This window comes from Sorex araneus, chromosome X (genome assembly GCF_027595985.1).
Source record: "Sorex araneus isolate mSorAra2 chromosome X, mSorAra2.pri, whole genome shotgun sequence".
Taxonomy (NCBI): Eukaryota; Metazoa; Chordata; class Mammalia; order Eulipotyphla; family Soricidae; genus Sorex; species Sorex araneus.
The window spans coordinates 267,482,086-267,495,533 of NC_073313.1; the positions used below are offsets into that span (position 1 = coordinate 267,482,086).

General features: G+C 58.0%; 1 protein-coding gene across 1 annotated transcript in view; it reads left to right on the forward strand.

Moving 5' to 3' along the window:
- Positions 1-13,448, forward strand: part of IQCA1 (IQ motif containing with AAA domain 1) — an 88,256-nt gene that overhangs the window by 2,391 nt on the left and 72,417 nt on the right. Inside the window, exons 2-4 of the mRNA XM_004610895.2 lie at positions 4,833-5,154; positions 8,989-9,108; positions 12,235-12,426. Of these exons, the coding sequence (XP_004610952.2) occupies positions 4,833-5,154; positions 8,989-9,108; positions 12,235-12,426 (634 nt within the window). The remainder of the gene's footprint in view (positions 1-4,832; positions 5,155-8,988; positions 9,109-12,234; positions 12,427-13,448) is intronic.

Consider the following 13,448-nt stretch of genomic DNA (forward strand, 5'->3'; position numbering starts at 1 on the left):
CACCATCACCACCATCACCATCAGTATCAGTATCACCACCACCAACATTACTCCCATCAGCACCACCATCACCACCATCACCATCAGTATCAGTATCACCACCATTACTCCCATCAGCACCACCATCACCACCATCACCATCACCATCAGTATCAGTATCAGTATCACCACCAACATTACTCCCATCAGCACCACCATCATCAGCACTGCTGTCACTCCCATCAGCACCATCACCATCACCATCAGTATCCATATCCGCCACCATCACTCCCATCAGTGCCACCATCAGCACCACCAACATCAGTACCACTGTCACTCCCATCAGCATCACCATCACCACCATCACCATCACCATCAGTATCAGTATCACCACCAACATTACTCCCATCAGCACCACCATCATCAGCACTGCTGTCACTCCCATCAGCACCATCACCATCACCATCAGTATCCATATCCGCCACCATCACTCCCATCAGTGCCACCATCAGCACCACCAACATCAGCACCACTGTCACTCCCATCAGCACCACCATCACCATCACCATCAGTATCAGTATCAGTATCACCACCAACATTACTCCCATCAGCACCACCATCATCAGCACCACCATCACCACCATCAGCACCACCATCACCATCAGTATCAGTATCACCACCAACATTACTCCCATCAGCACCACCATCACCACCATCACCATCACCATCAGTATCAGTATCAGTATCACCACCACCATTACTCCCATCAGCACCACCATCATCAGCACCACTGTCACTCCCATCAGCACCATCACCATCACCATCAGTATCCATATCCGCCACCATCACTCCCATCAGCGCCACCATCACCACTTTCACCCCCTCACCATCATCTCCATCACTGTCACCGCCAGCAGCAGTGCCACCGGCAGCGAGGGGCTGCCTGAGGCTGGCAGGCCCTGGTGCAGGCAGGCACACTGTGTGTGTCGGTATTTCTGCCTGTGTGGGAACAGGACTCGCCAGGGCAGTGAGGCAGAGCCCCGGGATCCCCATGGGAATCAGGGCAGGCCTGAACTTCCCCACTGGGAAACAAGAAAACCTGAGTCAGTCTTCACAAGTCCAGTCACGGAAGGAGCCAAAACCTCAGTCCAAAGCCTCAGCAAGCACAGCCATCGCCAGAACCCCCGCCAGAACCCTCCCCTGCATCTCTGACCAGTGAATCTCACATTTGTTAAGAACTGAAGCCTGTTCTCAGCCCCTTAGAGACAAGAGACAAAGGATGCTTCCAAACACATTTTTTGAAGCCAGTGTTGCATTGATAACCGATCCAAACTAGGAAGTCACGTGAAGAGTGAAGGCACGGAGCGATCTCTGATGAATGTAAATGCAGACATCCAGCAAAATTTTAGAAACTCAGATTTCCCCCTCATTCCAAGGCTCATGCATCATGACCAGGGGCTACCCCAGAGATATCGGGATGCTCGAATATTCCAAATCTATCAGCACGTGACACTATTGCAATTACACTGTGCCAATAAAAGAATTGATATTGGAGGGTGTCAATAGATGCTGAGAAAGCGTTTCCCGAGACCCACACACATCTATGATTAAAAACTCTCAATAGAGTGGGGACCGAAGGGGCATAGCTCAGCATAACACTGACCGTCTAGTCCGGACATCTAGCTAATATCATACTCCGTGGGGAAATAAAAATCCTTTTCAATCAGGAGGAAGACAAGTTTGTACTCTCATTCTTTGTGTTTAACCTGGCATTAGGTCTTAGCCTGAGCAATTAGACAGCAAAAGGAATGAGAAGAAATCCAGACTGAAAACTAAAAAGTGAACCTACCATTAGTCGCAGATAATATGATGATGATGTGTGTATGTATGTAGATCCCAACAAAGCAGTTAGAAATGAGTACAACGAAGTAGCTGACAAAATCAGTGTATAAAAAGCTGTTTCATTGCTGTATGTGCAAAATGACACTTGGAAAAGTAAAAAACAGTTTTATTTATAATTACGTCCAAAAGAACTAAATACTCGGGAGTAAGTTTAGCAGAGAAACTTATTTTGTTTTTGTATTTCACTTGTCAAACAAGTATAACAAAAACTGATGTAATTACCTTGACAAGATATTGTTGCAAGATCTAGCCTAAGCCATGAGAAGATTTAGGGAGGGTCTCACCGTGGGTGGGAGAATGAGGGAGTCAGGCCGTTCGTCTTACTGAATCCCTCACCTAGATTCAGTGTCACCTCATTTCAGTGAACTGCCTCACGGAAATGGAACAGAATGCAAGGTTTCCATGGAATCACAAAGAGCTTGAATAGTAAAACAATTCCAGAAGAACAGAGAAGAAAAAAGAAAGGCACGTGTCACTTGACTTCCCAGGGTGTTACAAAGTGACGGTGACTCAGTAACTGTCTCTGCCGGGATAAATACAGACCCTTGAAGTGATGGGAACAGAACTGAAGAGCCAGACTGTGAGTAAGGGTCCAAGACTGTTTGCTGGAACAGGAAAATCTGGTGCCCAGTGAAGGTGGGGAGACGGGATGCTTGTAGCCACTCAAGAATGCACTGTTCCCACTCACCCCCTCAGACACGCGGGGAAATGCATCCAGTGCCTGTGTGCAGCCCCCACACCACAGACTTCACAGAAGAAAACTTGTGTGAAACATTTCTGGAGATCAGCTTTGCAGAGGCCTCTGGGGGTTCCACTCTAACTGCAAAGGAGATGAATGTAAAACCGGGGCCAGAGAGAGAGCACAGTGGGTAGGGCGCTCGCTAGCCACGTTCCAGCCCTGGCACTGCATGGGGTCCCCTCGGCCCCACCAGGAACGATCCCTGAGCACAGACCCAGGAGTAAGCCCTGAGCAGTGCCAGACGTGACCTAAAAGCCAACAAAAAAGTCCAGATAAACAACTGGACTACCGCAAACTGAATATCCTTGGCCTGTAACAAGAAAATACAAACACAAAATTTAAAATAAATTTAAAAAAGAAAACTATAAACAAGACGCTCCGCCACTGCCTGTTCTTACACTCCGTCATATTCCTCTGGGGCTGACCCTGCCCCCCCTCTTGGCCCAGTCGTCCGTCTCTGGGTGTTGGGGGGGGCTTCAGGTCCTGCCTTTGGCACTGGGGGCGACAATGAACCTCAAGTGTTCCTCCGTTTCTTTGAATGGACGTTTCCGTGTTTGGGGGCAGATGCCGAGAAGCGGGGCGACTGCGTCCCACAGAAGCTTTGTGTGTCGAGAAGGTTCTCCACGGCCCTCTGAGAAGCTGGGCGGATGCCGGCCGCCCGCAGCGAGCGAAAGGCGCTTCCTGCCTTCCCGGCCACGCTGCCGGGCTCGTCTCTCCCGTCCTGCTCACCGTGTGAGATGGTGTGTCTCATCTTCGTCTTGATGTGCATTTCCCTGTGTCTCGTCTTCCGAGTGTCGTGCGTTTCCCTCCTCACCCGTGCCGAGGGGCACAATGTCACCTGCTGACTGGCCACTGTCCGAATACCCTCTTCAAGGAAGGTCTCTTCATCCTCTCTTCCTGTTTTGCTTTGTTTTGGGGCCACACCTGGCGGTGCTCAGGGCTCACTCCTGGCTCTCTGGGCCCCCGGTCGTCGAGGGGGTCCTTGGCTTGTTGTTGTTGGGTTCTGTGAGTGCTTTATCTGCCTTGGATACTTATTTGACCTGTGGTGTGGCTGTTTCCCCATTCGGTTAGGGAGGGCATCTTTTCCGTTTTATCCCAGTTTCTTAGCATGTAAGAACTGTTAAGTGTGACGTCCTTCCCGTCATTTGTCTTATCTTTGCTGGTGGAGTCACCTTAGTGACGTCACCTCTGACCTCCACACCTGGAGACCTGCTCTGCTTTCGCCAGGGGCGTGGCAGGTTCTGCTTCTGTCTATTGTTGTGGCTATTCTTGTGGATTCTGCTGTAACCTCCAGGCCCTCGCTCCACAGGAATCAACTTTCCTGTGTGGTGATAGGTACAGCTGGGTTTCTTTTGTTTAGTTATCACTTTTGCCTGTGGCTACCCTGTCTTCCCAGGATGCTTCGCTGAAGAGACTGTCTTTGCTCCCCCTCAGTAACCCCCGGCCCCTCTGTTCCTACATCTGCCGATCTAGTTCCGTCCCTCCGGGCCCAGAGCCCCTTTGGTTATAGTAGCGGCAAGTCAGGAAGTGCAGTTCCCCTGGCGTCTTGGTTTTGAGAGACAATCTCGTGGCACTCGGCCTCGCACCTCTCGGGTGGGTGTGATGCCGTGGGCTGCGTGGCGTGGTGAGGGTCCACGCGTGCCCCTAGAACGGAAAGCTGGACTAATCTGATCAGACCCCAAAGCCGCGGGCGCAGTCACGCAGGACACAGGCAGAGTCAGAGCCTCTGGCTTGAGTGTCCCACCCCTGCCCCCACACGCGCACACACACACACACATACACGCGCGCGCGCACACACGCGCGCACGCACACACGCGCGCACACACACATGTGCGCACACACACACGCACACACGCGTGCACACACACGCGCGCGCACACACACACGCACACACACGCACACACGCGTGCACACACACGCGCGCGCACACACACACGCACACACACGCGCACACACGCATGCGCGCACACACACACGCACGCATGCACACACGCGCGCACACACACGCACACACACACGCGCACACACACACGCAGGACACAGGTGGAGTCAGAGCCTCAGGCTTGGGTGTGTCCCGCCCCCGCCCGCGCACACGTGCGCGCACACACACACACCACACGCACTCAAGGTGGTGAAGTCCTGTCCAGTTGGCCCCGAGCCCCACCCTTCCTCCCGCGGTGGCCCTCTGACCGGCTGTGGGCCTGTCCCGCAGGATGTACGACAGGCTGTGGCACCAGGCCCAGGAGGCCCTCAGCGCGCTGCTGGCCAGCGAGTCGGAGGTGATCGACCCGCACACCAGCCAGGTGTCCATCTTCCAGACGCTGGCCACCTACTACATCAAGTACGTGCAGGTCTTCCGGAACCTGGAGAACGTGTACGACCAGGTCGTGCACCCCCAGAAGCGCCTGCTGGTGCGGAAGATCCTGGACGCGGTCATGGGCCGCGTCCTGGAGCTGAAGAACGAGATGGTGGAGCTGGAGCTCAGCGAGTTCCACTATTTCGATGACATCTTGCAGGACCTCAAGCTGGAGCCCGTGAGTGCCGCCCGCTTGGCCCGTCGGCGTGAGCCCGCGGGCTCTCCCCGCGTGGGCGCGTGGGCGCGTGGGTGCAAGGGTGGGGCCGCGGTGCAGGGAGTGGAGGCTTTGGTGTGGGGAAGTCAGGACGGCTTGTTGACTTGGGGGCGGGGCTTTGGACCACAGCCCATGGTGCTCAGGGCTGACTCCGGCCTCTGTGCTCGGGGGTCACTCCTGGAGGGGGCCGGGGGACTACACGGGGGGCTGGGGGTCGAGTCCAGCCCGGCTGCAGGCGAAGCTGCAAAGCAAGCGCCTTGCCTGCTATATTCTCTCCAGAAATGGGTTCATTGAAAGAAATTTAGAGGGCGGGGGGGCGGGGAGAAAGAAAGAGAGAGAAGGAGGAAAGGAGGGAGAGAGGAAGTGAGGAAAGAGACAGAGAGGGATTCTGTGTGTGTGTGTGTGTGTGTGTGTGTGTGTGTGTGTGTGTGTGTGTGTGTGTGTACGTGTGTGTGCTGACCCAGAGTGGACACAGCCTCTTGCGTGAACAGATTAAACATGGTCCTTGGGGCTAGAGTGATAGCACAGCAGGGAGGGCGTTTGCCTTGCACATGGCCGACCCAGGTTCGATTCCCAGCATCCCATATGGTCCCCTGAGCACTGCCAGGGGTAATTCCTGAGTGTAGAGCCAGGAGTAACCCCTGTGCATTGCCGGGTGTGACCCAAAAACAAACAAAAAACAAACAAACAAAAAATATGGTCCTTCCCGGGTCAGCCCACCACGAGCAGAGGGGGTGCGCCCCCCTTTGGGTGTGGGGGTCCCTTGCTCCTCTAGGGCTACCAGGCCTGTGTGCTTGGGTCTGCACCCAGGGCCCGGCCGGCCTGTCGGGGTGAAGCGCTGACCCCCGTGTCCCGGCCCTCCCATGGCCCCGCGGCTCTTTCCGGAGGACGCTGCCGGTTCCCGCCGCATCTCGGGGTGGATTGGGGTGCGGGGGTGCAGGTCTGACCCCAGAGCCAGCCCCCTCCCCCGGGTGAGCGGTGACCTAGGGCCGTGGCAGAGTGTCCTGGGGCTTCTGAATCAAGGGGGTCCCTCTGTCCGCGCCCCCGCTGCCCTCTGGCCCTCGGCCCTGGGTTTGGCTGCTGCAGCTGTGTGGACAGTCGGACCCACCCACCCTAAGCACAGCCCAGTGGTTTAGGGACACAGCCTGGGGCACCCCTCAGCCCTTCCTGGGGAGATACAGGGAGCCAGGGTGCAGAGGGCTGACTCCCTTGCAGGAGCCTGAGCCTGGAGTGGTCTGAGCTGTGTACGTGCTGCGTACACACAGGAGGACAGCCCTGGAGAGGGCGAGGGAGCCAGGGATTACACACGCTGTGTATATGCAGGGAGCCAGAGAGTGCATGCGCTGTGTACATGCAGGGAGCCAGGGAGTGCACGTGCTGTGTACACACAGGGAGAAGGCCCCGGAGAGAGTGAGGGAGTCAGGGAGTGTACACGCTGTTTACACGCATGGAGCCAGGGAGTGCACATGCTGTGTACACACAGGGAGCCAGGGAGTGTGCATGCCGTGTACATGCAGGGAGCCAGGGAGTGCACATGCTGTGTACACGCAGGGAGAAGGCCCCGGAGAGAGTGAGGGAGTCAGGGAGTGCACACGCTGTTTACACGCATGGAGCCAGGGAGTGCACATGCTGTGTACATACAGGGAGCCAGGGAGTGTGCATGCCGTGTACATGCAGGGATCCAGGGAGTGCGCACGCTGTGTACATGCAGGGAGAAGGCCCCGGAGAGAGTGAGGGAGTCAGGGAGTGCACACACTGTGTACACACAGGACAGCCCTGGAGAGAGTGAGAGAGCTAGGGAGTACACATACTCTGTACACATGGGGAGAAGGCTCCGAAGAGAGTGAGGAAGTCGGAGTGCACACGCTGTGTACACACGGGAGGACGGCCCTGGAGAGAGTGAGGGAGTCAGGGACTGTGCCTGTCTCCCATTCTCAGAATTTTGCCTATCGATTTCCGTCTTAAAGACGCCAAGTGGAGCCAGGCCAATGGCCAATGGAGTTCGTCATAGTCCAGCGGCCCGACCTTGCTTATTCACACGTAAAATCATACATTCAAACAAAGTCGCTATTTCCCTCTGAGCACCGCACCCCCGGGCCACCTGCACGCCGGGAAACTCAGGCTCAGTCTTCCCCAGGTACTCTGCCAACCTCGGAAACTTTTTCTCATTTTCAAGCACGTTATTCATCTTCCAGGTATTAGGGGCCCATCCTGACAAGTCCCAGGAAGACACACCTCTACGCTCTGAAGTATGTTTAAGGAACAGCCAGTTCAGTGTCCTGCACGGGAGAGGGGCCAGGGGACTCAGCCTAGAACAGAGCGAGCAGGGCTGAGTCCGGGGCTGGGCCTGCTGTTTCCTCGGCCGACTGGTCTACCAGTGGGCAGCCCGGGAGAGAGCAGCAGAGGACCTGGAATGAAATATCTCGTCGGGGCCAGCCTCAGGCACCAGGGCCTCAACTAGTGGCAGAACTGGGAGGGATAAATAAGTTTTGTAAATGGCTTTGTGATGGGGTAGGTAAGGTAAAAATTAAAGCCAAATTACTAGGAAACCATCATAGAAATATGGAGCTGAAGGTTTGGTGCTAAGGTCCCTGAAGCTCAGAGTTTTTCTGTGTTGATGATTTGATAGTCCTTTTTTAAAAAAAAAATATTTATTTTTCCTTTGTGAATAATATATCTTGGAGTTTACATGGAATTGGTAAGGCCTACATATGTAATTTTCCCCCTTACACAGAACAGAATTCTTCATGATGATGTGTTACAGGCATTCAGTATTTCAGCACCATCCCACCACCATCACACCTTCCCTCCACCACTGTCCCCAAGTTTCCCAACCACCCCCATAGCAGGCCCTCAATAATTTATTTGATGCTGCTTGTTATCAATAATTTGCAAACAGATTGATAAAAAAAAATGTCCTTAGAAGAAAGTTGGTGAAGGTGGTTCTGTCTCACCATGGGGCTAGTGAGTCCTTGTGTCAGAGACTGCTAAGATGTTGTTGCGGTTAAGCCTTCTGTGTTTATGTTTTGCCAGTCGAGATTGGCTGCCTTCTACGTTAATCCCATCCAGTCTGGTGTGCTGCTCCTGGCTTATCGGTGTTGTAGAATTTGAGATGTCAGGTGCGGCTGTGCGCACCTGGAATTCTGGGATTTTTATAGGAGTGATACAGCTGGAGTTATGTTTTTAACTGGGTGACGACTTTGTGGTGTGCGTGACTGCCAGGGCTTCCAGAAGTACAGGGAGATGGGGGAGGCAGCCCATCCTGACTGTGAAAGCCTGGAGATTTCAGTCACAAAACCCACATACCTGAATTTTTCAGCAGAGTGATTTTGGGGTGAGGCTCGTCCTGAGAGGCGGGGAGTCCGGCCTGGGGCATGGCTGCAGTTGTGCGGTGTGAGAGCTTTCAGCGGCCAGGGCTCTGTGTGGGCGGGCACTGGGCCGACCCGCCCCCTCTGGGCTGCCCTGGATGACTCAGCCGTGCGCGGGCTCGGAGGAGATGGTTTGATACTCTCTTGTGTGCACGTCTCTCTGAGACGAGATGAGCGGCACCACCCACAGCTACAGCAACTCCCGTGGGGCCGGGCTGGGCCGTGATGACTCCCACACGGCGTGTTGCAGGATTTGCCCCTTGACCCTCGGTCTCCTTAGCAGAATGACCCCCTGCCTCCCCCGGCCGGCCCCTGGCTTGGCTGAGGCGAGGCGGGAAGCAGAGCCAGGGGTGCTCCAGCAGGTTCTCACCGGACTGACGTCTGGAGTCGTGACCCAAACCGTGTTCTGTTTTCTCTCCTTTTTCCTTAGCAACAGTTAGATATTCCCATCCCCAGGTACTTCATGAAGGAAAAGGTGGAAGCCATCAGGGAGCGAGAGAAGATGCTGGCTCAGATCCTGGCCGAGTCTGGGCTGATGACCCCTGACCTGGTGAGCAGATGGCCGTCTCCACTGCCCCTCGTGTGCGGGGCCACGAGACGCTTTCCACGCGAGGGGGCAGCGACCCCCGAGCCCTGCCAGCCCGTTACTCAGAGGGGAGACGTCAGAGTGTTCTGGCACCTTGGGGGCTGGTGTCGTCTCCCTGGGACGCAGCCGAGATCTGGGGGCTCCTTCCTCCTGGGCGCGTCACTCCCCCACCTCAAGTCCCCCCGCCTGGCCCGAGAGTCCCTGTCACCTGCCGAGGGCCAGGCTGGCTCCCAGGAGAGCAACTGGCTCCACCTAAGCTCACCAGCTGACGTGGCCTTCAGGGTGGGGCACGTCCATCTGTGGCCATAACAGGACACCAGACCCCAGGGCCTGGGCCACGGCGTGCAGACGAGAAGTGTCGCCTGCCCGTGTGTCCCTGCCTGGGTCATTTGCCCACAGTGATGTCCTCACTGTCCACAGAGCCACGTGGCCGAGCGAACAGAGCTTCCCAGGCCTTGGGTGACTCCTGGAGCCCTGAGAGGGGAGGGCTGGGGGAGGAGGGAGCACCTGGGATGTGTGTCCTCCGGAGACGACGGCCACACAGCTCTCGGGGCTCCTGCCAGCACCAGACCCAGGAATCTGCCTCCCCCGGCCTCTCCCTGCCTCCCCCGGCCTCTCCCTGCCTCCCCTGGCCTCTCCCTGTCTCCCTGGCCTCTCCCGGCCTCCCTCTGTCTCCCCCGGCCTCTCCCTGCCTCCCCCAGCCTCTCCCTGTCTCCCCGGCTTCTCCCGGCCTCCCTCTGCCTCCCCTGGCCTCTCTGCCTCCCCTGAACTCTCTGCCTCCCCTGGCCTCCCTCTGTCTCCCCTGGCCTCCCTCTGTCTCCCCCGGCTTCCCTCTGCCTCCCCCGTCTCCCTCTGCCTCCCCCGAATTCTCCCTGCCTCCCCCAGCCTCCCTCTGCCTCCCCCGGCCTCTCCCTTTGCCTCCCCCGGCCTCCCTCTGCCTCCTCAGCTGCCCCTCCCACCTGTCCACAGCCTTTTCTTCCGCCCCTTCCTGGGCACCGCTGTGGCTCCTGTGCCCGAGATTGGCTCTTCACCAGCTGCCCACTTGGGCACCAGCTCGGCTCCGGGCAGCTCCAGCCTGTGCTGCTGCAGGCCTGTGGGTGCCCACCTGGGGGCCCGCTAGGCCCTGGGGTCAGGGTGCGGGCAGGCGGCAGGCCAGACGGTGGCCTGTGGGGCTCTCGGGGACCTGGGGCCTTCAATAGCACAAACATGGGTCCGAGCCCAGGCCTCACCCACGCATCGGTGCTGCGAGCCCTTCCCTGGCCTCCCCGGGAGAGACCTGGGAGACGAGGCAGGCGGCAGGGCCGGGCCCGAGGGGTCCTCTGCGGCTTCTCCTGCCGGGGCCTGCGGGGGCTCCAGTGCCCCCCCCCCCCGCTGTGTGTCCACGCAGGGCCCAGGCCCCCGCCTGCTGTTCGGCAGCTGTCCTGTGCCCTTTGGGGTCCCCCCGTGTTGCCACTTTCTCAGCACACACAACAGACACCACAGAGGTTCCCAGCGGACGCTGCGTCCCCTGACCCCGGCAGTGACAGGGTGGCACGGCCGGGCCCCGCCTTGCCAGCACCGGGGGGGCTCTGGGCACTGCCGTGAGCACTCCGGGCCCAGGGGAGGGGAGGGAGCCTGGACCAGCAGAGCCCACGGCCCTAGCGCTGCCCGGCCCGGCGCTCACAGGGCCCCTGGGGCCTCGACTCTGCTGGGGCCCGTCTGGGCCCTGGAACGTGGGCGGGTGTAGACGGAGCGACCCACACGGCCAGCTCCCGGCCTAGTCTCGGGACTGTCCACCCACCCCCTCCCCAGGGTCCCCTCGGTGGTGACTCGACCTCGGGGCTGTTCTGGACCCAGCGCCCCCCCTGGTCCTGCCCAGCGCCACCCGCCGGCGCCCAGCCCCCGCCTCCTCCCTCAGTGCTCGGAGGGCGCCCAGGCGGCCCTGCCTCCCTCACACGCTGCTCCTTTGCTTTTTGAGATATAACGAAAGGTTTTTTTTTTTCTTACTGTAGTAGTTTTTTTCTTTAATTTTTTTTAATGAATCACCGTGAGATACAGTTACAGATTTGCAAACTTTTGTGATTACGCTCTAGTCACACAGTGATCGAGCACCCACCCCCCCCCAGTGCCCGTTCTCCACCCCAGTGTTCCCAGTGTCCCTCCCGCCACCCCCCTTCTCCCCGCCTCTGTGGCAGGCACATCACATGCTACTCTGTTTTGCATTTTGGGTCACACCCGGCGATGCTCAGGGGTCACTCCTGGCTCTGCACTCAGGAATTACTCCTGGCGGTTCTGGGGAACCATATGGGATGCCGGGAATCGAACTCGGGTCCGCCGCGTGCAAGGCAAATGCCCTCCCCGCTGTGCTATCACTCCAGCCCCCACACGCTGCTCTGAGGGTCCTGAAGGCAATAATCTGCTTCGCACACTAGCCCCCGTCACACGTGAGGTTTGAAAACTCGAATTTACACGTCTGGAAAGACACTGCCTGCAGGAAGATCGTCCCCCGCCCCTCCCCCACCCCGACCAACGTCAGCTTTTGCCCAGTTGACTAGTTAGTTCTGGGATGGGCTTTAGAACCACGTGCCATGGCGAACATTTCTTACATTTGCGATGCGGGTTTAACGTCTACCGCTGGGCTAGTGCCGCCTTCGCTGGCACCAGTTCCAGCTGGGCTGAATCGTTGGCTTCGCACTCGCCGTCCAGCTGGCTGCCAAGGAAACCATCGCGGTGCTAATCCGTGCTTTGTGGGCGGGAGCAACAGCACAGCGGGGAGGGCGTTTGCCTTGCACGTGGCCGACCCGCGTTCAATCCCCAGCATCTCATAGGGTCCCCAAGAACCACCAGGAGTAATTCCTGAGTGCAGAGCCAAGAGTAACCCCTGCGCACCACCGGGTGTGACCGCAAAAGCAAAATAATAATAATAATAATAATAATAATAATAATAATAATAATAATAATTAGTGCTCTGTCTGTTCTGGACAGAGAGCAAAGCACGTTGGACACTCCGACACGGGCAGCCCTCACGCTCCGTCCCGGCTTGGGCGTCCCGAGCGGGCGGGACACTCGGGGTGCGGGGTGATCGCCAACGGGGCCTCCCTCGTCCCACAGGGGCTGTCGGCCAAGGCCCTCCCCCTGGAGAAGGCGGTGAAGCTGGTGCAGCTCGCGGAGAGGATGCGGCAGGGCCGGCTCAGGGCCATGTTCATGCGGCAGATCTTCCTGCAGGAGTACCGCGCCAAGCAGGCCCGGCTGCTGGGCGAGAAGACGGTGGACCTGGGCGCCTCGGCGCTGCTCATCCAGAAGGTGCTCTGAGGGCGCCCTGGGGGGATCCAGGCGGCCCGACACCCGGGGTGCCTCTGGGCGGGGCGGGGGTGACCTGCACCAGGTGTCCCGGACGCGCAGAGTGGCGGCTTCACAGGGTCAGGGACGGGAACCGGCTCCCGGAACGCGGCTGTCCTGGGTCTGATCGGAAGGTGCCGGCCCGGGCCTCCCTCCCAGCCCCATGCTTCGGGTCCTCCTCTTGCCGCTCTGCGGGACCTTCGGGGCCAGAGCGTGCCTGGGCGTGTCGGGGGGTGGGGGGGACGCTAGCCTCACCCTGGCCGTCCAGGGAAGGTCCCAGCGGGGCTGCGGGACGCGCGTGAGCAGGTGCCGAGGGCTGGCCCGGCCCCGCCCGTTTCCCCAGAGCTGCTCCAAGGGAGGCTGTTGGCTTCTGCTGGGCACCTTGGCAGCGCTTTGCCTCCTCGAGGGCCTCCTGGTCCTTATCTCTGCATGAAGTGTGGTGTCCCGTTTATTCCCGCCCAGCCCCCCCCCCCCGTGCACACCCACGAGCAACCAGCCCGCTCCCGTGCTGCTGAAGCCAGCGGGTTTGTGCTCGAGTCAAGAGATCTTGCTTCTCTATTTATTGGCCATCGCCTTCTTTCTTCTTCTTCTTCTTTTTCTTTCCTTTTTTGGTCACACCCGACGATGCACAGGGGTCACTCCTGGCTCATGCACTCAGGAATTACTCCTGGTGGTGCTCAGGGGACCACAAAAGGTGCTGGGAATCGAACCCGGGTTGGCCGCGTGCAAGGCAAACTCCCTCCCTGCTATGCTATCCCTCCAGCCCCCATCGCCTTATTTCTATGCAGTGATCACCCGGCTCCCAGCGAGGGCCTGCTGGTTTCATAAGGTAATTGGGAATATTCCTTCCTCTTAGTTTTGAGGAGGATTTGGATGCACTGGTGTTCATTCTTCTGTCCATTGGTGGAGCTCCCGGAAGGGCTATCTCCTCTGTGGGTTAAGTTCCACAGAGCTCAGTTTCGTTCTCTGCTTTGTTGGTGTCTGCT